This window comes from Macrotis lagotis, chromosome X (genome assembly GCF_037893015.1).
Source record: "Macrotis lagotis isolate mMagLag1 chromosome X, bilby.v1.9.chrom.fasta, whole genome shotgun sequence".
NCBI classification, from domain to species: Eukaryota; Metazoa; Chordata; class Mammalia; order Peramelemorphia; family Peramelidae; genus Macrotis; species Macrotis lagotis.
Genome location: NC_133666.1, coordinates 669,622,839 through 669,650,593, shown reverse-complemented (window position 1 = coordinate 669,650,593; position 27,755 = coordinate 669,622,839). Strand labels below are relative to the sequence as shown.

At 39.6% G+C, this 27,755-nt stretch overlaps 1 protein-coding gene across 1 annotated transcript in view; it reads left to right on the top strand.

The window, feature by feature from the left end:
• Nucleotides 1-27,755, top strand: part of MLXIP (MLX interacting protein) — a 68,300-nt gene that overhangs the window by 16,150 nt on the left and 24,395 nt on the right. Inside the window, exons 2-4 of the mRNA XM_074205554.1 lie at nt 26,186-26,292; nt 26,832-26,917; nt 27,337-27,426. Coding sequence (XP_074061655.1) covers nt 26,186-26,292; nt 26,832-26,917; nt 27,337-27,426 — 283 coding nt within the window. The remainder of the gene's footprint in view (nt 1-26,185; nt 26,293-26,831; nt 26,918-27,336; nt 27,427-27,755) is intronic.

The following is a 27,755-nucleotide window of genomic DNA, read 5'->3' as shown; positions in this document are numbered from 1 at the left end:
TGCTCCTGTCATACCCATAGCGCTTTATGCTAAGTTCACTTAGTAGGCAGAGAAACAATCCTTTCTCTGGCCTGGTCACTAAGTAACATGAGACTACAAGCAGGGACTCGGGAAACAGATGGTCTGTTTCTTTCTGAAGCTGACGTTATTTTGCCTCTGTGTCTCCTTAGGTTTACATTTGTTACAGGCCAGTTCAGTTAGGTGGATCCAACTCTTGTAGTCATAAAGGTGAACCCAGTAATCATGCTGCAGGGGCAGAGACTGACCCAGGGGGTCAGGGGGTCTCTCAAATGCAGGAAATGAGTTTCTTTCCCGTTGAAGTTAGACCTGCAAAGGTAATATAGTAATGAAAAGCATCCTACCAACTGAAAAAAATGCTGAGCATGAAATGCAATTGAAAAAGATAATTAGTCTCTAGCCCTAGACAACTAAAGTGTTTATTCTCTAACAGCTGGAGTTGGGAGGGCTTTGAAGAGAGCTAAAGGATAGTTTGTGTTCATCAAATAAAAAGTGATCTCATGGAATATTTAGCCATTTACAATGGTAAAATTTGAGGAACACTAAAAGGTTTAGTTTTCTAGTAGGTAACATGTTCTAACTTATGGTTTGATTTATTTAGAGGATGATAAAATTAAACCAGATAATAGACAAAAACATTTTAATAGAATTAATTTATCAAATTGCTTGGCCTTGTCACCTAAGAGTCCATGAAGATGTACATTAGACAAGGTTTGGAAAATTGGGTTCAGGAAAAGTCTTTCAGCATGGATCACTATTTGAAAAAGACCGAGGGGGGCATTCCACAGTGGGAGACCCCAGAACGTCTAGGGAGCATTAAGGTGGCTAGCTGGGAGAAGGGACATGAAGGTAGTTAGCAGATGACTCTGCCAGGGCTGGCAGTCTTCTGCATGTTGGGCAATAAAAGGAAGAGGCCCTATATATGGGCACTTTAGACAGCCCTGGTGGACTCCTCAACTTTAGGATTCTGTGGCCAATTAAAAAAAGTGCCATCTGAACAGCATTTTCCCTCCCATTGACAGTTTATTTACTATGGAATCTCCAGGAAGAATTCATATCGTGTCATTGTTGCAGTGACGTATAGAGGCCATTCCTAGATGGAACAATACATTAATAATAAATTAAGCTACTAAAGTCCACATCTGAAGGCAGGTCAGTGACTATTGGTCGAATGCTAAAGCTCAAGTTTTCAGAGGTTTAAAAACTGCATGTTGATTTTTATGAAGTTCCTATTCTGAGCATGTTAGACAAATGTAGCCTTCCTCTGGGACACAGAGACCTAGAGAACAGGGAGAGGCAGCTCTGGGCAGAGTGTATAAAGTAATCTCTCTTCTTAATGGCAAGAGAGGGCAGGAATCAGACAGAGGGAAGTCTGTGATACCTAGTCTTTATGTCCCTTGAAACAGGAAGACTTTTTTGAAATGTAGATTTCAGAAGGAATATGGAAGTCTTTTGCTTCTTAACTTTGTTTTAAAAAAAGATCCTTATAAAAGAATATTTTAAGACCTTTATGTTTTCCTTCCTTTCTGTTTGGACCTTCAGAACTAATCAGACAGTTTCCTTTAAAAAGATGAGGATCCTAGTAATATTTAAGATGTTTCTGTCTCTGACCAGGGTTAAATAAGAAGGGGGAAACAATTCATTTGTTTGGAGCAAAGCTATACCTGCTGGGAGATTTGAACTGGCTCTGCCCTGAGGAGGTAAGGGGGACCATAGGCAGGATGGCCTGTGGATAAGCCAGAGAATCTGAACGTTTGTGCTGCATGGTAGCCTGCCAGGACATTATCCAGGAGGTCAGCGCTATCTGAAGAGAGGGGGAGGGGGACAATCAGCCACTCATGGTCTCCAGAGACAGGAAGAGGTAACTGAGGGGGAGTTCCCTGACGGCCCTCTAAGTTTTAGATGAACGAACGGGAAGAACTTTCAGACAGAAGCAGCCCTGAGATATCCCCTTCTGAATTTGGGGGCTTTTGTGAGCCACCTGAATGTGGCTTCTTAGCATGATAATTCTCTTGACCTCTGTGTCATAAGAATTCCCAAATTGATTCTTGGCTGTGGGCAGGGACCCTATTTCATTTTGCTAGTGTTGAACTTGAATGGCCCCTTGCCTTCTTTTTTCTTCTTTTCTCTCTTGGCCATCTCCTTTACCTTTCCTCAAACTTAATAAGAGACTGGAAAATTTGTGTGACAAGATTTCTTTCCCTTTTGATTTAGTCAGCTCTTTGAATTGAGATGTTCAACTCAATCCATACTGGTGAAGATTAAATTAGTTATTCCCTCTTAATTCCATTTCTTCTCCAAATATTTCTCTCTCCTTGCTAGCTGGCAGCCATCACATAGGCAAAGGGACAGTAGCAGGCAAAGCTGGAACTTTGATCTGTAAAACTATGGATCTGACCCTATTTCCCTTTTTAGCACATCACCACCTTGGGCCCATTTGTGGTGTTAGAAAGGGGCTGCAGTCTGGAATGTGTTCTCCTGGAAAAAGCCTTTCCTGAGTAGGTTCCCAGGCCTTGAGTCTTTGGAGCTGAGGAAGCTGAAGCTGAGGTTCTCTAGGCCAGTATTTCTTCTTACCCACCCCTTGTCCTGCTGCCCATTAGTGGTGGAGGAATTTTTTCCATTCCTCTCTTCTAGAACCACTCTGCCTCCTTGGGCTGGTCACCCTGTCCCCACTTGTCCTTTTTTTGCTTCAGGTGATATCAGAGACAGTCGACACTAGTTTCCATGTCTTCCTTCACACTAAGGTTCCACTCTCTAGTTTAACTAAGTGGTGTCTTGATAAAGGTAGTTGCTGTGAAGTAGATCTGAGTGCCTGTGTGTGAAGGGGCAGCTGTGCCTGTGGGGAGCCTTACTGCCAGAGAGAAGGGGGCTGGCCCTGCTGTGCTCATGCCACACCCGAAACTGGAAACACCCAGGCTCCTGCTTCTCTTGGACAACCCTCAGGTGTTTTGCCTGCAGACAGCATTGTATGGTGAGAAAGGGAAAGAGAAAGAATTCTAAAAAGATCGGTGCTAGTGCCAACCCTTGTGACTTCTGCTGGTCTTTGGCATGCATTATTTATTAGGAGAGCCAGGACTAAGGCCCTTCAGGCCCCCAATCTGTTTGTGAGAGGTCCAGATGCCCCAGTCCAGCTGATCTGGAACTGGCCCATTCTGTGAACTTGGGGGAGAGGAGAAGAAAGTAAATGGACTGTCCTTTTTGCAGTTGCTGACATTTAGCAGGGACATTAGGAAAGCACACTTGAACTCTCAAAGTAAATATATTTCTGTTTAGAAATGCTGCTCTCCTACTTGGAAGGTAGGTCTTTCTTGGGTTGGCACATCATGTTTCCATCTGCAAATGCTGACCTAGTCTGAGATTCTGTTGATAGGTAAGAGTTTATCTTGACCTCAGGCCAGGCATGGTGGGCTGGAGTGGCTCTCCCCAGTACAATTTAGGGCTCTTACATCAGAGGAGGCAGGAGAGACTAGCAGATCTTTGACTAATCCCAGCTCTGTGCCGTTGCTTGGCGAGCCCCAGACTCTGAAGCTTTCTAGACACAAAATCACTTGCATTGGTTTTGTATTTCACACTTGACTCTTTCCACTGCAGAATACATATTTGCATCCCTTTTCCCTCTCAAAGATCAGAAAACATTCACAGAACTCTTGCCTTTTACCGCTAAATTGAGTTGGTTGATTGCTTTTTAGCAGGGGTGTCCAGCCTTTTAGCTCTTCTGGGTCTATTGCCCTGTAAAGACCCCCTCAAAGGCTGCACACAGAATTCAATACCCATTCATAAATACTATGCAACTCACATCACTAACCAACCCAAGGGGTTTTATGGACCCAGAGGGTTGAACACCCCTGCTTTGGAGTCGATAGGCCTATATGGTGGCAGTTACCTGTTTCATGTGAATGCTAGTTCAATAAATTGAGAATAAAATCTTTTCAGAATTTTGTGCTGTTGAGAAAATAAATATATATTATTTCCTCAGATAACTTTTTGTCTCAACTTTCCTTCTCAGTTTTCTCTGCCTTTCTTTTTTATTTACTTTTTTTTTTTTATAAAACCTCTGAGCTGGTAGAGAAAGAGCAAGATTAGATACCCTGACCTTGATTTTATAGAACTGCAGTAACTGAAAACTCTGCTTACCCATGTTTGAAGCAGTGGACACATGCAGCTTGTTTCAGAGGTTTCAGAGGTAATAGTATGCAGAAAAGCCTGAGGCTAAAACTGAAGAAATGATAAGCCAACAAAAATTATTTCTTATATTATAGTCAGAATTTTGAAATCTTGATTTCATGTATATAGAGTGGCTCTTTTTGTTGCTTTAATATCTGAAAATCCTAATGCTTGAATGAACATAATGTAGCGGCATTTGCAGATCAACTGCTTCCCTAGGAAAAAAAATTAATGTGTGTGTGTGTTTTTTTAAGTAGAGGCCAACCTATCTGAGATTAACTGATTTGTTTTAGGTTAAATGAATTAGTTTTATCCCTAGGTTTTACTTCCCCCAGTCTTCTCCACCAAAATATATATTTAAAATGAATCTCTTCTCAGATGAATCTCTTCTCTGGATACAGATGGTATTCTCTATTGCAGACAGCCCCAAATTGTCCCTGATTGTTGCACTGATGGAATGAGCAAGCCCATCAAGGTTGATCATCACCCTCGTGTTAGGGGTGTACAGTGTTTTTCTGGTTCTGCTCATCTGGCTCAGCATTAGTTCATGCAAATCCCTCCAGGCTTCCCTGATTTCCCATCCCTCCTGGTTTCTAATAGAACAATAGTGTTCCATGATATACATATACCAGTTTGCTAAGCCATTCCCCAATTGAAGGACATTTACTTAATTTCCAGTTCTTTGCCACCACAAACAGGGCTGCTATGAATATTTTTGTTCAAGTGATGTTTTTACCTCTTTTTTATTTTATTTTATTTTAGTTTTTAGTTTTTGCAAGGCAGTGGGGTTAAGTGGCTTGCCCAAGACCACACAGCTAGGTCATTATTAAGTGTCTGAGGCCGGATTTGAACTCAGGTGCTCCTGACTCTAGGGCTGGTGCTCTATCCACTGTACCACCTAGCTGCCCCGTTTTTACCCTTTTTTTCATCAAGATGATTACCTCTTAAGGAATGATCAAATACTATTTTATGGTATTTTCTAATTAAGTCAGCATTTATTAAAAATCCAATGTGGACAGACACTATATTAGACAAAAATAAAAGTCTCCATCTTCCATATATTTATTCTGTTCTACTTAAGAGAGTTGGGGGATTGCTATGTATAAATATAGATGGTTCAAGGTAAGGAGTTAAAGGGAACTGACAGAGGAGAGATGAAAGAACTTTAGGGATTTTTCAAGAAGGAAGGAGCCCTTAATTCTGGTAGCATCAGGGAAGATTATTCTGTTGCTGAGGAGGCAGGAGCATTGAAGAAAGTTAAAGGATGTGAAAGGCAGAGGTGAGGAGGGAATGTCTTTCTAGGCATAGGGATAACGGCCACTGTGAGTGTACAGTACTGAGAGATGGCACATTTTCCAGGAACTAAACTGCAGAATGAATGTGGAATTAATGAGACAGTGAGGTAAGGTGTTGTAGAGAGAGCTCTGTACTTGGAGTCAAGAAGGCTTCATTTCCTCAATGATAAAATGAGAATAATCCTAGAACCTACCTCTCAGGATTATGATGAGCATCAGAAGAGATAATGTGTGTAAAGTGTAGGATCTTAAAGTGATAGGCCATTAGTTGGTTTTCTATCATAGAGCAAAATGTTATTCATCAGAAGAGGTATAAAAGACAGATCAGAGAGGTGAGAAACTAGATTTTTGGGGTGATATGTGTTAGAAAAAGTAGGATTCAATGTGCCCTGATAGAATTAGCTGAGACCTCTTAGAGAAAATTAAAACATTAATGAAATTGAAAGCAAAAAATTTTGAACTGCTAAATGTAGGAGTTTTTTTGGTGAGAAAAAGACAACCCCTATTTTTTAAAAGAGAAGAAAAAATGAAAAAGAAAGGACAACACAGAGGAAATAAAGGAAATTGTCAGAAACTTTTGCCCAATTATGTTAACAAAAATACAAAAACACATAATGCTCAGTTTAAATGAGAAGAAATAGCCCACCATCAGCAAAAGAAATTGAATAAGCTCCAAAAGAATTGAATTCCCAAGGAAAAAAGTTTAAAGCCATCTAGATGACTTTGAGGAGGCACAGTGGACTGAGAGTGGGGCTTGGGTTCAAGATCTAAATCTTGTGATCCTGGGGTAAATCATTTAATCTCTCTGCCTTGTTTCCCTCATCTGTGAAATTAGAAGAGGCCCTATCTCACAAGGTTGGTTTAGAGATCAGTGAAAATAAGGCATGTAAATACTTTTCAGGAGTCAGTCAACACAGGGCCTGGGCTATAATTCCTGGCGATACAGAAAGAGGCCAAAGAGAATCTTTGATCTCAAGGAGTTCGTAGTCTAATGAGACAGATGACATACAAACAAACAGGCACAAAGTGAATTACATGCAGGATAAATAGGAAATGATTAACTAAGGGAAGGCACTAGAAATGAGGACTTAGAGGAACTCAAAGAAGAGGTCAGCATTCCAAAGAGGAAAGCATTCCCGGCATGGGGGCCAAGCAGATGCCCAAAGCTGAGAAATAAAGGGTTTTGTTTGAGGATTAGCCAGCAGGCCAGTGACACTACATCATTAGATTGAAGAGTACAGGGTGGGGAATAAGGTTTAAGAAGACTGGAAAGAGAAGGAGGAGCTAGGTAATGCCAAAGAGCATTTTTTTTTTTTTGTTTTTGATCCTAGAATTGGGGGAATGGGGGTGGGGAAAGGGAATTCTTATATGATCACATCTTTACTGAAGGGGGAGGGTGGGCCAGAGTGGGGAGAGACTTGAGGCCAACAGACCCACCAGCAGGCTATTGAAACAATCCTGGCATGAGGTGATAAGGATGGTAGTGTTAGAAGAGAGATGGAAGTATAATTTGAGAGATGTTGGAAAGATGAAATCCATAGGTCTTGACTACAGATTGGATATAAGGGACAAAAGAGTGAGGAGACCTGGGATAACTCCTCTATTTTGAGTCTGGGGGTGTAGGAGGATTATTTACAAGTGAATTAATAAAATGGAAGAGTAATTAATTCCATTATTAATCAAACTATAGTAATAGTTTCCTATAGTAATAGGAAAAAAGGACATTCAATCTCTTTCAATAATTCATATTATATATACATATAGTCTATATATACATATTTGCATTCCTACATATGTATGTATTATATAGTCTTTTCTCAGAGAGAAAAAAATCCCTAAAGAAAAGTAAACAGAAATTTAAATAAAATATTTGCAAATAAGTGATTATATTACATTAACAAGTTTCTTTGCTACTACCAGATTGGATTTATACAAGGAATTCAGGGCTAGTTCAACCTAAGGAAGATTATAAATAAAATCATTTTTATATAAATGACAAAAATCATATAACAATAGATGCTAAAAAACCTTTTGATAAGATCCAATACTTTTTCCTGTTAGAAACACTAGAAGACATACTTTTCCTTAATATAGTACATATCTATGTAATGGAGAAAAATAGAGGGCTTTCCAATAAGATCAGGGTAAAGCAAAGATGCCTATTATCATCATCATGTATTTAACTTACTTCTTGAAATGCTCAATATAGCAATAAAACAAGAAAGAGATAGCAAAGAACAAAGAAATATATTATTTTTGTAGATATGATTTACTTAGAGAAAAACCTAGAGTCAATCTAAAACTTAGTCAGTAAAATTGCCAGTATTTTGTCACCAACAAAATTTAACTAAAGAGAGAATTTCATTTAAAATAACTTCAGAATGTATAAAATATTTTGGAGTATGTCTATCTAACTATCTAACTTATAAGACACTCTACAGAAATAAAGCTAGACCTAAGTAATTGGAGAAATATAAATTGCCCATGGGTAGAGCAAACTAATATGTAGTGATACTACCTAAATTAATTTACTTAGCACTATACTAATCTGTTTCCAAAGAATTAAAAAAGAATTAGATAAAACTAATTATAGCTAATTAGAATCAGAACTAGAAAAAAATTGTAAAATCATATGGGGGATCAAAAGTTCAGGAATAAAAAAAAAGGATGATAATAAAGTGGTAAAAAAAGAATACCTGGCAAGTGCCAGACCTTAGATTTTACTTCAAAAGAGTAATTATTAAGATGATTTGCTATTAATTAAAAAATAGAGAAGTTGATCAGTGGAACTGATATATATATATATATATATATATATATATATATATATATATATATATAAAACAAAGTAAGTGAATACAACAGTATATTTTTTCTTCTTTTTTTCAGTTTTTTTTTTTTGCAAGGCAATGGAGTTAAGTGGCCTGCTCAAGGCCACACAGCTAGGTATTTATTAAATGTCTGAGGTCGGATTTGAACTCAGGTCCTCCTGACTCCAGGGCTGGTGCTCTATCCACTGCGCCACCTAGCCACCCCATAGCAGTATATTTTTCCATAAACCCAAAGAAGCCATTTGCTTGTTGGGTAAATATTTATTCTTTGCCAAAATTTTTAAGGAAAAGCAGAATGGATTTTATCAGAAATGGTAGTATATAGAAGTTTATTTCATACTGGATGACCAAAATAAACTCCAAATGGATATAACATAAAAGGTAACATCACGAGCAGATTAGAGAAACATGATAGACCTTTTAGATCTGTGAATAGGGAAGCAATGGAGAGAATCACAGAAAATAAAATGGAAAATTTTGACCATATAAAAGTAAAATGTTTTTGCCCAGACAAATCTATTGCAGTTAAAATTAGAAGAGAAATTAGAAGACTAGGGCTAGGGGGTAGGGTTTAAAATCTCTGCAGTTCAGGTTTTTGATAAAGGCCTCATATCGAAGATACATAAAAGAATTTATTCAAATTTATAACTTTCAATTATTTCCTAATAGAGATAAGTGGTCAAATTATAAGAATAGGCAATTTTTAAAGCAAGACATCCAAACTATCAATTACCATATAAAAAAAATGCTTTAAATCTTTAATACTCAAGAGAAAAGCACATTAACTCAAAAATTCAACTGAACACCCATTAATTGGCAAAGATGACAAAAGAGGAAAATGTTATGTTGGAAGGGCTGTGGGAAAATGGACAACAGTGATTCATTGGTGAAGAGGCCCAGCTATTCTGGAAACAGTTATGGAAACTTTGCCCAAAAAAAAGTGTGCATACTCTTTAACCCTAGTATATCACTATTCATCATATACCTCAAAAAGAAAAGAAAAATATCCCTATGTGCAAAAATACTTATAGTTGCTCTTTCCTTAATAGCCTCAAACTGGAAAGTAAGGGGGTGCCATCTTTTGGGCATATGTGCTAAACAAATCTTGGTATGTAAATATAATGGAGTATTATTGTGCCAAAAGAAATGATGAAATGAGCAGCCTCGTAGCAAACTACAATGATCTCTGAACTGATACAGTAAAGTGAGAACTGGAACAATTTGCACAATGACAATGTTATAGAGAAAAATAACTTTGAAGTCCAGTGATAAACTGCAGGCCCAGAGGACTGAAGATGAATTCTCTTCTCAGAGAAATTATGGACTTAAAATCCAAAAAGAGACATGCATATTTGGATGTGGCCAATGTGGAAATTTGTTTTGCTGGGACCATGTGTATTTATTGGGAGGAATTTGTTTTTTTTGTTTGGTTGATTTTTTTATTGGTGGGGTGAAAGATAATCAATACTTGTAAAAATAATTTTTGAAGAATTAAAAAAAAAGATTTGAGGGATGTGAGCTGAACCTTCAAGGATTGGAGACACTGAAAAAGCCAACCTGACTGGTGTGACCCATTTGTAGTTGTCGGTAGCAGGAGATAATTCCCCTCTGGCTTCTAGCCTCCAGCTGGTGTTCTGTATACAGTATTGCATATCCTGTCCTTGGCCTCAGATCATGGGTCCTCCATGTCTGGAGTTCACCAGTAGTCCTCCCCTCCTTCCACAGTCCAGGTCAGGGGCTCCCTCTTTCAAGAGCTCCTTCGAGATCTTCCCCCCATCCTCAGTTGTTAATGTGCTATCAGTGTTGGTTTGTATTGCTTTGTGTATAGTTCACTTTTGCTTTCACTTAGATCTTTGTTGTTTTACCCTTAAAAATGTTTGCTCCTTGAGTACATGGGGACTATTTCTTTTTTGTTGTTGGGAATACTCCCAGTGACCTACCATAATGTCTGCACATAGTATGTCCTTAATAAATGTTTGGAGAATTGGCTAGTCACGCCCTCTCCTCTGAAAATAATCCAGAATGATGGCTTTTCTAGGAACACTTAAATGTCGAAATTATGAAATATGAAATATAGAAAAACTTAGATGAAGACTGGGTGACAGCCTCTTGGGGCCAGTTGGGCCAGGGTATTTGGAGGGCTTATTTTTATGTGCCTGGTGAGAGTCGAGGGAAAAATTTCATTTGGATGATCTCATCTAAATCTGGAAGATGCTTTTGGTTTGAGTTTTATAAAGGTATATTTTGTTGATCTAATGATTCATAGGATGACATTTGACTGTTGATTTTTTTAGCCCTTGAAACCTTAAGACCTAAATTTGAAATAGTGGTTCTAAGCATTCTTATACAGTTTTTAAGTTAATTCATCTTATTGCTTTGAGAATCCGAATTAAAACTTGTTGTAAGCATTGTTTGGGGTTCTAGAGGGGATGTCTTCCCGGAGTCAGGAGAGGACAGAGGCTCCTTTTAGAAAGCGATCCCTGCCGCCGCAGGAGCTTATTTTTAGGGTTGGGGGATGTGACGATGTTACTTTATCCTCTGAAATGTACAGACACTGTCAGATTTCTCTGGCCCTTGATACCTTGCCTTGAAGTTGCCTAATAATGCCTGGACTTTATTAAGCATAGTTCTTCAAAGAGTTTTGGAGCTATTTGCTACCTAATCGCCAGCCATCTCTCCTTTCACCAGTCCTGAGAGATGGGCAATCTACAGGGAGATGAAAGGGGGAGGGGATGACTTTTTTTTAAGGTTCCTAAGATCTCTTAGCAAATCTGCAGAGATTCTGTAGTTAGACTGAGGTGTGCCCTGCCTCCAGTCATCTGTTGTATTATTTGTAAAAGACATCTGCCTTTTTTCCCATTGCTTTACCTGATATCTAAGACAAATCTATTGAAAGGAATATTTTGACCTAATAATTATTACCTTTTCTTTTCATTTCATTTCATTGCAAATCTTTTTCTTTCCCTTTCAGTGCCAGTGTCAATAATGGACATCTAATGTAGGCTCACTTTCCCCTGCTTTCAGCTTAAGTTTCTTTTCTGAATAGAAAGATCCAGATGTATGCACAAATTCAAATTAGCCCACTTAAACTATTCATCTTAACATTTTTTCCCAATGTCTTAGTGACTAATGAGGTTTTGTTGTAGTTTACACTAATGCTGTCCTTGGGGTTTTCTTGGCAAAGAAAATGGAATGGTTTTAAGGTAAACAGGTAAGTCACTAGCCCAGGATCACACATGGAGTGAGTGTCTGAGTCTGGATTTGAACTCAAGTCTTCCTGACTCCAGGCCTAGTACTTTATCCACTGAGCCACCCAGCTGCCTAGCTTTTTACACTTGAACTGTAAAATCGCAAGAATCATATATTTGGACAAGTTTCTCCCCCCCCCCCCCATTTCATTGTAAATTTTTTCATTCTATAGGCTCTTTTTTTCCCCGCTTAGGACTTGAATCAGTGTAAATTATTTGGCAATTCCTTCTCCCCTCACATAGTTATGTAAGGAAAGATCTGAAGTTCCAGAACTCTGTCTCTTCTAAGAGAGTGAGTACTCAAGGTTTGGTTGGTTGTGTGCTTTTCTTTCTGGGTTCTTTGAGAGGCCTACCAGTCACTGTGCTCGAAACAAGCAGTATTAGAAGTTATATAAAGTTATCTAAAAGTTATCTGTTTAGAAGTTATCTAAAATATCAGGCATATGACTCATTGTAATAAGAGAAGGGTTTTTTTCCTTTGAGTGGTTCTAGGGAATAAAGAGAAACAAGAGTTCGAGGGTCAAGGAAATCAGAAAAAAAACAAGTCTTGAGCGTCTCTGGAGAGGTTCAGAACAGGGGCTCAGCTCAGACCAGGAATTTTGTGATTCCATTTCTTTCCTTCTTGCTACTACTAGATTTAGTTTATGTGCTGAAAAGAGGCTCCAGTTTTTTTTACAGTTAGAACTTTTCCTAGAGAGAATGGACTAGGCTCTCTGACTGCCTGAACTTGGCTGATCCTGATATAATGGATGGAGAAATGGGGCCTGTCCCACCTTCCAGACTTGGAAGAGAGCTTTTGAGTTCCGACTCTTATTTGGATGCCGGACACCAGACCAACCAACACTCCGGGGACCCAATAAGGTCTCTTCAAATGAAAGGCAAAAGCATTCTGTGACTTTGTGAATAGGATTGCTATCAAGCATCTGAAGATAGGACTCAAATGTGGGTGTGGGAAATGCTGACAGGACTGCAAGGAGGAGGCCCCCCACTCTGCCTGTGTGGGCAGGCTGACGAGATGTAGTTTTGCAGAGGGCCAGAAACACAGGAATGATTCCCCTTTCGGGCTTTGGCTGTTCCCCCTCATCCCAGCTCTCTTCAATGAACCTTTGTCTTGATCATGGACTGTTAGTCTTGGCTCCCAGTAGCCTGTAAGAAAGGCCAAGGAAGATAAATTAGTCTAGGGTTAGAGGGAGAAGAACCTGAAGTCTTGAGAGAGTGAGACAGTATGATGTAGGGAAAGAGAGCACTAGTCTGGAGTGAGGAATTGGGATTGAATTCTAACTGGGAGGCTTTGGAGGGGGCATTTCATACCCCCCTCAGTTCTGCTCTTTTGCAGATTGAGGTGTTTGGATTAGATGAGCTCTAAGATCATACTTCAACCTGAAAAAGATGGAAAAGTCATTGAGGCTCATCTGCTTATGTAACGGCTGTCCCTTCCATTTCTAAAAGTAGCCCATTGTAGAGGCCCATGCAGCTTACAGGGGCAATGGAAGGATGCCATCTGGGTACAGTTGTCTTTTGTATAGCTCATAGTTCAGCTTTCTTATTGTACAGATGAGAAAACTGAGGCCTAGAGAGGTGGAGCTTTTTGCTCTTTGTAGCTAGCTAATAGATGGCAGAGCCAGGATTTGGACCCAGGACCTCTGACTCCTATTTAAATACTCTTTCCTTCTCTCACAGTACCTTTTGCTTCTCTCTCCCTGCTTGTTGGGGAACCCAGAGAATCAGAGTCCAAAACCGTCTGCCTCCCTTTCCCTTTAATATAGTAAATTATTGAATCCTTGTTTGGAACTGATTGAATCTAGGTACTTACTCCTGTCTCTCTTTGTCATTTTTTTAATATTTTTTTAGGTACAACTTTTTAAATTTTTTTTAGATTCTTTGTCATTTTTAAAAATTGTTTCAATGCATTTTAAAATCTTTACCCATTCTCAGTTGAATTCTCTGTGATGTACAACCGCAGAAAAGTTTTTTCTTATTAACTTTAATTTCCATGTGCTGTGGTATTTGAATCATCTTCTTCACCAGAACAGTGTATCTCTGTTCTAAAATGAATCCATGAGATTCCTACATCTACTAATCAGAGCTGAGAGGAAGAATTTTAGATGGTACATTTCACATTTTAAGGAGTGACTCACCTTATTTCTTGTGGGGTGTGGGTGTGGGGGGGATGGCACATCAGGGCAGTGGGAAGATGTTGTCTTCATGGAGGAACTTGTTTGCCAATAGATGACCTTGGAGGATGAGGTTCAGGGCCAGACCTTACAGTGGGCTTTTGACTAATCCTTAATAAGGGGCCAAGGATGTTCTTGTGGGATGTGGCATATTATCAGAGAAGAAAACTGAAACAGGAAGGAAGGCAAACATGGCCCATGGCAGATGAGAGTAAAGATGGCTTCTGTCATTCCTTTTGGCCAGAACAGTGTTCGGAGCTCCTGTATCAACTGAGCTGAGCCTAGCTGTGGTTGCTGCTCACCAGTTACTCCACACCTAGAATTGCTCCAGGCCTTAGGTAGACAAGAGACACAATACTTGGTTCAAACTTCTCTGTATACCTTTCCCTTTTGCTTGGGTTTTGTTTCTGGCTTTGGTTGTTACATTGTTCTTTGTGTCCCTCCAGCTTTTTAGAGTGACTTTAGAGATGGATTCCAGGATTTACTTGTGAGGCATGGACACAGTGGTGGCATCCTGCACAGTGACAAAGAGATTTAATCGGAAGAAGCCTCAGCAATCAGCTACAGTCCATCAACCAATCCCTGAAAGAAAATTTCCATAGGCTCCCCAATAAATGTCCCCCCATCTGTGCTAATGGGTCTTTTCCTAAATGTTAGTATGGTTTTCTTTGACACCCTACTTTTCACTGGGCATCTAACCCTCTGCTAGAGGGGGTAAAATTCCAGGGAGGCTATTCATGCAGATGTGTTGGCAGGTCCCTGTTTACTGGTACACACATACAGACACATACACCCTACTCTTAATTTATTTAATCTGATACCTTTCAGACTGTTAAAGTGAAATAAGTGTTGCCATTTATTTCATTCTATTTTTAAAAAACAATCCCTCTTGTTTCCACAGACAGAACCATGGTGACACCAAGGTTAGAATTCGCCCTGCTAACATCCGTGCAGCCTTTAGGCCCATCCTCTAAATGTGCCTCAGTTCTTGTCTTGGTGCTGGAGGGGACTCCAATATGCTCATCCTCAGGAACATGTTGCTTCCTTCCCTGGTTTTTGTTCTCCACTCTCTTTTGATGAGGAGTGCCCAATGAAGGCTGCTGGGCATGCATTAAAGGTTATTTAAAAAAAATAGTGGGCGCATTTTTAGAACTTTTATCTCTGGACATTTCCTCGCAACATCTTCATCTAGAAGCAATAACAGCAACCGAACAGCAGCAGCTAGCATTTAGAAAGGATGTTAGCAAAGCCTCTTTTGATCCTCACAGAAAATCTGGGAGGTTGGGGGCAGGGAACACCTCCAGGTCTTTCTGCCTCCAGACCTAGTATTTGAGTGCCCGTTATGTGGGGGTTGTGTGCTGGTTCAGGGAAGAGCTCCAGAAGCTCTCAAAGCCACTTCACTGCCCCTCCCATACTAATGACCTTTCTTTGAGCTTTCTTTAGCACTTTAGAAAGCAGCATCTCTGAGGTACTTAAAATGCATTCTTTTGTGGTAAATGATTATTTGACTACATCACATCCCCCTGCAAACTTGTCAGTCTTACAAGGCTATGTGCAGAACTTAAACTTGGTATCAGGCCTAGTTCACTTAATAGAGGTTATGGAATTGATTGTGCATCTCAGGATGGTTTACTGTTTATTCACTATGTTTTACAGAAAATAGAAATGGTGGGTTTCAAGGTATGAGTGAGAGAGAAATCAGAAACTAGTTTTTTAAAAAATGCAACCTTGCTGTAATAGTAAAGTCCTACATAATGAACTCTCTGTGTACATACAAAATAAAAATCTCATTTAGTCAGGTGACCTGTAACCAGTGATGTACTGGTAAATGTCTGACAGCCATCTGGGGAAAAAGTGTAAGCACATCCCACTTTTAAATTTAATTTGCAAGGTATGGGGTTTTTGACTACAAAATCAATTCTCTTTTCACTGAACTCTTATTACTTACATAAATATCTATTTTGTGATGTCCACTATTATAAATACTGGTTATGATCATTCATGGCTTCAGTGGCTGAATAAAACATTTAGTGTGATAAAAAAAAGTTTAATCTGTATTATTTAATCTTCATCATTTTCATATATATATATATATATACACATACATATACATATTCACTAACATTTTTTTCTGAATTACATGTAAATACAATTTTTAACATTTGTTTTTAAAAATGTTGAGTTCCAAATTCTTTCCCTTCTTTCCCTTCCCTCCCACCTCATCAAGAAGGCAAGTAATTTGATATAGGTTATACATGTGCAATCATGTATTACATATTTTCATCTTAGTCATGCCATGAAAGAAAACAAAGATTGAAAAAAATTAAACTTAGTGGGCTTTTTAAAAGTATTCTTTGATCTGCATTAAGACTTCATCATTTCTTTCTCTAGAGATGGATAGCATTTTTCCTCATAAGCCCTTCAGAATTATCTTGGGTCTTTGTTTTGCTGAGTGTAGTAGCTAAGTCATTCTCAGTTGATCATCATGCAATATTACTGTTACTGTATACAACGTTTTCCTGGTTCTGCTTACTTCATTTTGTATCAGTCAGTGTAAGTCTCTTCAGGTTTTTCTAGGAGCATCTTGTTCATCATTTCTTAAAGTACAGTAGCATTCCATCACAATCATATACCACAATTTGTTTTGTCAGTACTCAGTTAAATGTCACTTCCAGTTCTTTGCTACCACAAAAAGTGATGCTGTAACTTTATAAAAAAAAAATATAAGTCTCTTTTCTTTCCTTCTTTCTTTCTTTAAATCTCTTTGGAATTCAGATCTAGTAGTGGTATTGCTAGATCAAAGGGCGTGTGCTTTGTTTTGTAGTCCTTTGGGCATTGTTCCAAATTGTTTTTCAGAATGATTAAATCACTTCACAATTCTACCAAAAGAGCATTAATGTCTTAGTTTTCCCATATCCCCTCTAGCATTTGTCATTTTCTTTCTCTGTTAGCCACTCTGATAGGTGTGATATGGTAGCTCAGAGAGTTGTTGTTGGGGGTTGTGGTTTAAAGTTGATTGAGATTTTATTTTATTTTTCCAGTTACATGCTATAATAGTTTTTCAGCATTCATCCATTTGCAAATTTATAAGTTACACATTTTTCTACCATACTCCATTCCCTCTCCCCTCCCCTTGTGATGAATAATCTGGTAGAAATTGTATATGTACATTTGTGTTTAACGTATTTACATATTAAGTCATTTTGTGTAAGAGGAATTAGGACTAAGGGGAAAAAAGAAAACCATGAGGTAGGAAGGAAAAACATAAGAGAAGTTTTTCAAAAGTGTACATAATACACATTCAGATTCTGTGGTTTTTTTTTCCCCCTCTGGATGTGGATGATAATTGTCCATATAAAAAGGTCTCTGAACTGTTGAGAGGAGCTGCATCCATCCTATTTGATCAATTCTAAATGTGTACAGTGTTCTCTTAGTTCTGCTCCCTTCTCAGCAAATTTCTGTGCCTCTCCAAAGTCTCTAAAGTCTGACCACTCATGGTTTGTTATAGAACAGTAGTATTCCACAGTATTTGTGTACCATAACTTTTTCAGCCATTCCCCAATTGATGGGCATCCCTTCGATTTCCAATTTTTTGCCACTACAAAGAGAGCTGCTGTAAATATTTTTGAACATGTGAGACTTAGTCCATTTTTTATGATTTCTTTTGGATATAGGCCTAGTATTGGATCAAAGGGTATGATCAGTTTTATTGTTCTGGGCAAAGTTCTAGATTGCTTACCAGAATTAATAACTCTACCAACGGTGCATTAGTATCTCATATTCTGTCCAATATTAATCATTTTCTTTTTTGTCATCCTAACTAAAATTTGCATTTCTCTAATCAGTAGTGATTTGGAACATTTTTTCATGACTATATATAGTTTTAACTTCTTCATCCAAAAACTGCTTGTTCTCATTCCTTGACCATTTATCAATTGGGGAATGACTTATGATCTTATAAATTTCATTCAATTCTCCCTAGATTTTAGAAATGAGACCTTTATCAGAATCCCTAGCTGTGAAAATTATTTCCCAGCTGTTTTACTGCTAATGGTTGTCTTAGTTTTATTCGTGCAAAGCCTTTTTTTAATATAGTCAAAATCATCCATTTTGCAATTCATAATGTTCTCTATTTCTTGTTTGATCAAATTCTCCCCTTTCTAGAGATCTGACAGATAAAAGTATTTCTTGATCTCTTAATTAATCTATAATATTGCCCTTTATGTCTAAATCCTGAAGTCATTTTGACCTAGGGTCTGTGCCTTGCCACACTATTTCCCAATTTACCTAGCAGTTTTTGTCAAAGTGAGTTCTTATGCTAGAAGCTAATGTCTTTGGATTTGTCTCAAACTATAGATTGCAATAATCATTTACTACTGTAATCCACTGGTCCATTATTCTATTTCTTAACCAGTACCTAGCAGTTTTGATGATTGCCAGTTTATAAAATAGTTTTAGATCTGATACAGCTGGGCCACTTTCATTGCATTTTTTTTTCATCAATTCCCTTGATATTCTTGAGCTTTTGATGCTCCAGATGAATTTTGTTACCATTTTTTCCTAGCTCTTTAAACGTTTTTTGGTAGTTTGATTGGTATGGTACTGAATAAGTAATTTAATTTGAGTAGAATTGTCATTTTTGTTAAATTAGCTCGGCCTTCTGACATTTTTTTGTGTGAAAAGTATTTTGTAATTGTGTTCATAAAATTTCTGGATTTGTCTTGGGAGGTAGATTCCCAAATATTTTTAATGTTGTCTAAAGTTGTTTTAAATGGAATTTCTCTTTCTATTTCTTGCCCCTGGGCTTTGTTGTTCATCTGCAGAAGTATTGGTGATTAATATGAATTTATTTTATATCCTGCTATTTTGCTGAGTTGTTGCTTCAAGTAGCTTTTTGGTTGGTTTTCTTTTTTTTTTTCTTTTTTTGGGGGTGGGGTTTGGCAAGGCAAATGGGGTTAAGTGGCTTGCCCAAGATCACAGCTAGGTAATTATTAAGTGTCTGAGACTGGATTTGAACCCAGGTACTCCTGACTCCAAGCCGGTGCTTTATCCACTACGCCACCTAGCCACCCCTTTTTGGTTGGTTTTCTAGGACTTTCTTAGTTTGCCATCATATTGCTCATATTGTTTTAATTTGCATTTCTCAATCAAAAATAGATCATTTTTATGAATTAGTTTTGATTACTTCATCTGAAAATGGCCTGTTCTTATCCTTTATTATTAATGAGGCTTTTATCAGAGAAACTTGCTGAAAAAATTTTCACACTTATAACTACTACTTATATATTTTCCATCCTGTTTACCCCCATTTATCTTCCTCTCTCTTTTCACCCTGTCCATTCTCAAAAGTGTTTTGTTTTTGACCACTGTTTCCCCCAATTTTCCTTCCCTTTCCCCTCCTACTTTCCTGTTGGTTGGAAAGATTTCTGTATCCAGTGTGTATATTATTCCCTCTTTGAGCCAATTCAGATGAGAATAAGGCTCACATACTTTCCTCCATCTTGCCCTCCACTGTAAAAACTCTTTAATGCCTCTTATATAATTTACCCCATTCTACTTCTCCTCTCCCCTTCTCTTGGTGCATTCATCTTTCTCACCTCTTAATTTTATTTTATTATTTTTTAATTTAATATTTATTCTCATTTTGTACAAATAATTTTTTATACATTAATAAAATATTCTTGTTTAAGAGTAAACAAAATACCCCTTCCCCCAAAAAAATATAGACTTGCTTGAGCAATAAAGTAAAGGGGAGAGAAAAAAAATAAAATTAAAATAAAAAAATAATAGTAATAATTGTAGGTATGGCCAGGTGGTGCAGTAGACAGAGCACCAGCCCTGGAGCCAGGAGCACCCGAGGCCATATCCAGCCCCGTACACCCAACAATCACTCAGCTGTGTGACATGCAAGCCACCCAAGCCCCACTGCCCTGCAAAAACCAAAAAAAAAAAAAAAAAGACCCAAAATAAAATAAAATAGTAATAATAGTAGGGGCGGCTGGGTGGTGGACAGAGCACTGGCCCTTGAGCCAGGAGCACCCCAGTCCAAATCCGGCCTCAGACACCCAACAATCACCCCGTTATGCAGCCCCAGGCAGGCCACCCAGCCCCATTTGCCCTGCACCCCCCCCCCCAAATAATAATAAAAAATGTGCTTCAGTCTGTGTTCCAACACCACCAATTTTGTCGTGGGTGGATCACATTTATGATAAGTCCTTCACAAAAGTTACTTCCATATTTTTCCACCATTGCCTTTGCGGATCGCAACTCCCTCCTTCCGTATTTCTCCACTACCATGTACTATATTTTCTCTCTCCTTTCACTCTGACTCTGCTGTAGGGTCGCTGAGTGGCGCAGCAGACAGATCCCTGGTCCTGGGGCCAAGAGGCCCTGAGCCCCCATACCACCCCTTAGGCCCAGCATCTACCTGGCCCTATGGTCCTGGACAGGCCTTCCAATCCCAGCCCCTTGCAAGAAGTAAAAAAGAAAATGTGTTATATCTGACACTCTGCCCCCCATGATCCATCCTTTACTCCATCACTCACATTCCCCCCTTCCCCTTGTCCCCCCTTTCTTACTCCAGATGCCTATACTCCATTGAGTATATATGCTGTTTCCTCTCCTAGCCACCTTTGATGAGAGTGAAGATTCCCTCATTCCCCCTTGCCTCCCCCCCTTCCACATCATTGTAATAAAGAAAAATCTTGTTATATGAAATAGCTTGGCCTATTCCATTCCCCCTCTCCTTTTTCTTTCTCCTATTACATTTCCCTTTTATCTATTGACTCCCATTTTTACACCATATTTTATCTTCAAATTCAGCTTTCTCCTGTGCTTCATCTATAAAAGCTCCTTCTACCTGTTCTGTTAATTGAGAAGGTTCATATGAGTATTATCAGTATCATTTTTCTATACAGGAATACATGTAGTTCATCATCATTAAGCCCATCATATTTTCCCCCTTCTCTTCCAATCTTTGTGCTTCACCTGAGTCCTGTATTTGAAGATCAAACCTTCTGTTCAGCTCTGGCCATTCCAACAGGAACATTTGAAATTTCCCTGGTTCATTGAAAGTCCATCTTTTTCCCTGGAAGAGGACATTCAGCCTTGCTGGGTAGTTCATTCTTGGCTGCATTCTAAGCTCTCTTGCCTTCTGGTTTATTCTATTCCAAGCCCTATGAGCTTCCAATGTAGTTGCTGCTAAGTCCTGTGTGATCCTGACTGCAGCTCCATGGTATTTGAATTGTGTCCTTCTGGCTGCTTGGAATGTTTTCTCTGTGACTTGGGAGTTCTGGAACTTGGCTATAATATTCCTAGGGGTTGGTTTTTTGGGTTCTCTTTCTCAGGGAGATCAGTGGATTCTCTCCATTTCTATTTTTCCCTCTGCTTCTAGGATATCAGGGCAATTTTCCTGTAGTAATTCTTTGAAAGTGATGTCAAGGCTCTTTTCCTGATCATGACTTTCAGGTATTCCAATAATTTTTAAATTATCTTTCCTAAATCTGTTTTCCATATCAGTTGTTTTTTCAATGAGATGTTTCACATTTTCTTCTAATTTTTCATTTTTTTGGTTTTGAAGTATTGAGTCCTAGTTTCTTGTAAATTCATCAATCTCCCTGAGTTCTGTTCTTTGTCTGAAGGATTTGTTTTCCTCAGAGAGCTTTCTTATCTCTTTTTTCCATCTGGCCATTTCTGCTTTTTAAATCATTCTTCTCCTCAATAACTTTTTGAACTGTTTTATCCATTTGACCTAAGCTGGTTTCTAGCATGCTATTTTCTTCAGCATTTTTTTTTTTTTTTGGATATCCTTGACTAAGCTGCTGACTTCATTTTCATGTTTTTCTTGCATCTCTCTCATTTCTTTTCCCAGTTTTTCTTCTAACTCCCTCATTTGATTTTCAAAGTCTTTTTTGAGCTCTGTCATACCCTGAGCCCAATTTCTGTTTTTCTTGGAATCTTTAGATGCAGGAGCTTGTGCTTCCTCATCTTCAGACTGAGTGTTTTGATCCTTCTTGGGCTCAGAGGCAAAGTATTTCTTAATGGTGTTTCTCTTTTTACTCTGCTTGCTCATTTTTTGGGCCTGAGCCGTTTTTGGGGTGCTTCCTGAGCTTTTGGAACACTCCTACAAGGATCTCAGTGTGTGAGGCTCTGTCCTCCCTCCTGGTCTGTGAATGATCATAAGTGCCCCCCTCTGCCACGGGGCTGAGGTGGGGGGGGCCCTGCTGTTCTTTGGGTGGCCTAGACTGCGGTCAGGATCTGAATGTGGTCAGAACCCCAGAGTCCTGCTCCCGGGACAGAGGACAGAGCTCAGCAATCTCCCTAGGCTCAGTGTGCTCATGCCCTGAGGGCAGGAAACTCCCCCGCTGCTGTGAGCCGAGGCTCCCAGCACCCTGGGGCTGCCTCCAGGAGGCTGAAGTTCTTCAGCAGGGCCACTCCTCCACCCCCGGGGAGCTGAGCCTTTCTGCTCTTTTCCAGGTTACCTTGAGTAGGAGAACTGCCTCACTGGGTCCCTCTGGTGGTTCTGTCTCTTGAAAGTTTAGTTAGAGTCCTTAGTTTATAAGTTATATGAGAGTGCCTAAGAGACGATCCTCTCTTGTCACCATCTTGGCTCTGCCCCCTCTTAATTTTATTTTTAAAATAATTATCCCATCATATTTAACTTACCTCTGACTATGTCTGTTCCTTCTAACTGCTACAATAATGATAACGTTATTAGGATTTTCAAGTATCATTTCTCTTAAAATTTATAAACTAAGGACTCTGAATTTTCGAGAGACAGAACCACCAGAGGGACCCAGTGAGGCAGTTCTCTTGTTTGTTGTATTTGAAAATCAAAATTTCTCTTCAGTTCTAATCAAGGAGTAATTGAAAGTCCTGGAATTTGTTGAATGCCCATTTTTTTCTTCTGAAGGATTATTTATATTCAGTTTTGCTCAATAGATTATTCTTTGTTATAATCTTTTGCCCTCCAAAATATTGTATTTCAAACCCCTCTAATCCTTCAATGTAGAAGCTGCTGCTAAATCTTGTGTTCTTCTGACTGTGACTTAATAATATTTGAATTGTTTCTGGCTGCTTAGAATATTTTTCTCCTTGACCTGAGAGCTCTGGAATTTGTTTTTAATGTTCCTGGGAGTTTTCCTTTTGGCATCTCTTATAGGAGGTGATTGGTGAGTTCTTTCAGTTTCTATTTTACCCTCTGGTTCTAGGATGTCAGGGTACTTTTCTTTAATAATTTCTTGAAAGATGATGCTTTTATTCCTTTTTTGATCATGGTTTTCAGGTACTCTAATTCTTAAATTATCTCTTTGATCTATTTTCCAGATCAGTTTTTCCAGTGAACTGTTTCATAGTTTTTCTATTTTTTTTCCTCCATTCTTTTGACTTTGTTTTGTTGTTTCTTTATGTCTCATGGAGTCATTAGCTTCTATTTTCTCTTTCTGATTTTTAAGGAATTACTTTCTTCACAAGCTTTTGTTCCTCCTTTTCCTTATGGCCAGTTCTGCTTTCTAAAGGCTTCTTCTTTTCAGTGAATTTTTGTATGTTTTTTTCCCATTTGGCCAATTCTACTTTTGAAGAAGGTTTTCTCCTCTCCTCCCCTCCCCTCCCCTCCCCTCCCCTCCCCTCCCCTCCCCTCTTTTCTTTTTTTTTCTTTTCTTTTGATTTTTGCAAGGCAAATGGTGTTAAGTGGCTTACCCAAGGCCACACAGCTAGGTAATTATTAAGTGTCTGAGGTCAGATTTGAACCTGGGTCCTCCTGACTCCAGGGCCAGTGCTCTATCCACTGCACCACCTAGCTGCCCCTAGAAGTTTTTCTTTTCATTGGATTTTTTACCATTTGGCCTATTCTACTTTTTAAGGTCTTAATTTGCTTCACTAGGTATTGAGTGTTGTGTGTGTGTGTGTGTGTGTGTGTGTCTGTGTGTGTGTGTGTGTCTGTGTGTACGCGCGTCTGTTTCCTTTACCAAGCTGTTGACTCTTTTTTTCATGGTTTTCTGCATATTCTCATTCTTTAAATTTTCTTCTACCTTTTTAATTTGATTTTTAAAAGCCTTTTTTGAACTCTTCCAAGGAATTCTTTTTTTGGGGTGTGAGACCAATTCACATTTTCTTTGAGGCTTTTTGCATATAGCAGTTTTGATCTTGTTGTCTTTTTCTGAGTTTGTGTTTTGATCATCCATGTCATTGTAGTAATTTCCTACGGTTAGGTTATTTTTTGTGTAGTTTGCTCATTTTTCGAACCTATTTCTTGACTTTTAACTTTATATTAAAGTTGGCCTCTGCCCCCCAGGATGAAGGGACACTGTCCCAAGCTTCAGGTTTTTTGGTGCAGCTGTTTTTAGAGTTAGTACCAAGAGTCTGTAAGTTGTCATTCTTCCAATCTGATACATGATCTAAGGAGAGGTATGTTGACCACTCTCTTGGCTTGTATTCTGGTCTGTGAACAACCACAAACACTCTTTCCTGCCCTGGAACTATGACCAGAGTCCCTGTTTTCCTGTAGCTACAAGCTCTGATGATCTAGTGTTCCTCCTTTCCTTGGGATCGCAACCCAGGACTGTGACCAGATCCGTGTACAGACAATGCATCAGTCTCCCTCTGGCCAGTTGTCCAGCCCTCTCACTGCCAGAGCACTGGAAAGCATTGCTGCTCCTGATGATTCAGTTGTTCCCAAGGCCTGTGGCTAGTCTGAGCTGGACTGTGCTCACTACTCTCAGCCTGGGGCCACAGACCTTTCTGCAGACTTCCAAGTTGTCTTTTACCCTGTCCTTTTGTGGCTTCTGCTGCTTCAAGATCCTTTTTTGAGGTATTACTTATAAGTGGCTTGGAGGGGAGTTTGGGAGAGTTTAAGCCAGGCTACACCCTTAGCTCCACTCCTGTAACAGCTCTTGCGCCATCACTTTCTTAAGTCTAGATAGTTATAGATAGAAATCTATACCTGATTTATAGTGTTTTCCCATTTCTGAGATGTGAATACATTGTTGGAAGTTGAGGCAGAATAAGAAATGACTTTAGACCTCCCTGTATATACTATGCTTGGGAGAGGTGGTTTGCATAGGGGTTAAATAATTTCTGAAATGTTTGTGCTAGAAAGACCCTCAACCTACCTAGTTATCTCTTTACTTTGGAGGAAGTGGAGAATCTGCTCCAACAACCTTCTTTCCAGATGAAAATTCAAGAGTCTAGAGAGATAAAAGGATTTCCCCACACAATCACATAGTGAGAGATCCCAAAATGAAAACTCCCAGGAATATTACAGCCAAATTCCAGAGTTCCAAGGTCAAGGAGACCAAAAAAAGAAACAATTCAAATTTTGTATAGTCACAGACAGGATAATATATCGGTGTCAGACCCTGTGTTAGGCCCTGAGATAGGAAAACCAGTGAAGTCATCTCTGCTCTCAGATTTACGTTCTAATTCTAAAAGAGAAGTTGTTTATATTAATCTGGCCTGGTCTATCAATAGTTGGGGTGTCTGGCATGTTTGAGACGTTTTTTTTCCTAGGGAGAGGGGCCTGTGTGAGGAAAGTCAAGCTTCTCCAAAAAGGCCTGGCCCTTCTACTACTAGTCTTCCTCTGGGTACTAGAGGCTTCTTGCAGGAGGGCAGCATCACAAGGGAAATCTTCCTCAGTGATGAAGAGTTAGTGAACTACTTCTGGACACTCAGAGAGGCAGGAGAAAAGTAATTTCAAATATATTTGTATGCTTGGAAGCATTTGCTGCCTCTGATAGTGTGATCAGAGCCTTGCCACCATTGATCTAGTTCTCTGAGATTTCACTCACAAGTAGAGGTAGAAATTTTCAAACAGTAGTTGGCCTTCCCAAACAGCAGTAGTGTCTTTCTCTGGTATAAATGGCTTATTTTGGGTCTGCAGTAGAAACAGAGTATTCTAGTTTAGTTAATGTTCATCTGTAGATTGTTTTAAGACAAACAGTGGATGGCAGTTTTTTCCTTGCCATGCCCAAGCAGGCAGAACCACTGAGAATTTGCTTTCCTTGAGTCATTCTGAGTGAATGTGTTTGGAGAAAGGTTGTTCTGAGATCCCATAGGTGCCATTTAATGGATGATATTCAATGAAGAGCTTTTACTCCTATTTTCTCATGCATCAACTGTGAGAAGAAAGAGGTGACACTTGGCCTCAGGCCTTGTCCCCCCATGATTTGTAAGTGGAACCAAAGGCAGCAAAATGATTTAGAGAAATATCAGTGGGCTAATAAATAAGAAAGCCATGCTCCCAGACTTCAGGTGACTAGAGGGCCCTAGGCAGGTACCAACCTTAGTGATCAGAGCAAGTGGGTAACTTGCAGTAAGGGTGAGGTTCACAATCCAAGCTGTGTCGCATGTTCATGGAGGGTTTTGGGATTTAGAATATTGGAGGGCTAGCATTTGGCAATCTTCTGATTGATTATGTTATTTTCATGGAAGCCACTGAGTTCCTATTTTTTGCTTTTCAGTGGGAAATTGGTATCTCCAAAGTGGAAGAACTTCAAAGGGCTAAAGCTGCAATGGAGAGACAAGATCCGACTCAATAATGCCATCTGGCGGGCATGGTATATGCAGTGTAAGTGAACTCCAGAACAGAAGCCTGAGGGACTTTGTAGAAAGGGAGACCAGGAAAATTCTGGCTAATGTCAGATCCCTCCTGGGGTTCTTTCATTCAGATCTCACCCTGTAGAAAAGACCCAGGAAGAGAGCATTGTTTTCAGAGTGTTCTCCCTTTCCTAGGATATTCTCTGGAAACAAGAAAACCAGAGGTCTTTGTTGAGCAGGCATGTGTCTACAGGTAAAACTAAAGCAAGAGGGTAAGCCTGAGGATGTAAGGACAGATACCATCTTTAGCTTTTACTTAGCTTAGATCCCTATCATTCAGCTGCCTTTGTGTCATAGGAGAAGCTCCTTGAATGAGCTGGGCTCCCTCCTCTGCCTAGCAACTGTTTTGAGGCACTTTTCCTCTAATCTCTGCTTCTCCTACTTCTTCAGGTTCAGGGAAGATAGCTAAGGATGGACTCAAAACCTGAAGGCAGGAACAGCCAGACTGGGTGGGAGGGGTCCTGCTGAAGTCTTCAGTGGAGTCAGTTTCTTCCCTCCTCTTCCCCCTAGACTTGGAGAAACGAAAGAATCCCGTGTGCCATTTTGTGACACCCTTGGATGGCTCTGTGGATGTAGATGAGCATCGCCGGCCAGAGGTGCTTTGGGGGAGATTGCCTGATGGGGGGGGGAATTCAGGGGAGTGGGGGCACTCTTCAGCAGTGGGGATCGATACTGATCCTGGAGGTTCTTTAGAACTTCTTTAGAAGATTTGGAAGGAGGGGTCACTTGTTCCCCTAGACACTCTCTCCTTCGGGGTTCTTCTGGGTTTGGTGGGGCCTGAAATAGAAGCACAAAGCCATAACCTTTCAACTCAAAGGGTTTTAGTGGCCCCAGAGAATAGGAAGTAGCTCATGAAGATGTTGTGAGTGTGAAATGGCATGAGCAAGGGCTCAGTGCTCAACCTCCCTCTCCTAGCCTTTGTAGGGTAGTGAACATTTTAACTTTGTCCCTCATCTTAACACTGATAGAAGGAAGCATTTCTGACATCTCCTTCTTTGCTTTGCCCTCATTCCAGGCCATGACCACAGAAGGGAAGTACTGGAAACGGCGCATTGAGATTGTCATCAGGGAATATCACAAGTGGAGAACTTATTTCAAGAAAAGGGTATCTGTCCTTGAGCCCAGAGAAAATGTGAGGGAGGCCTTCTCTCAGGTGCTGCTCCCAAGCAGCCCTTTCTAGCCCCTAGTCCAGGAACTGGCAGTGATTAGGCCCCCACACTTGGATTGGAATCTCTAGACTTATCAGTGGATTTTTGCTCATTCCACCTTGTCCTGTCTTTCTCTTGGTTTTCTGTTCTTACTCCTTGAGCCATTGAACAGGTCACAGCCCATTTGATCGTTCCCTTTCCTAAATAGAGTTTGCCTGACTCAGCTGAGCTGAGTGTGCAGGCTTGGGCTAACACAAGCTAACTGGACACTACATTTCCACATTTT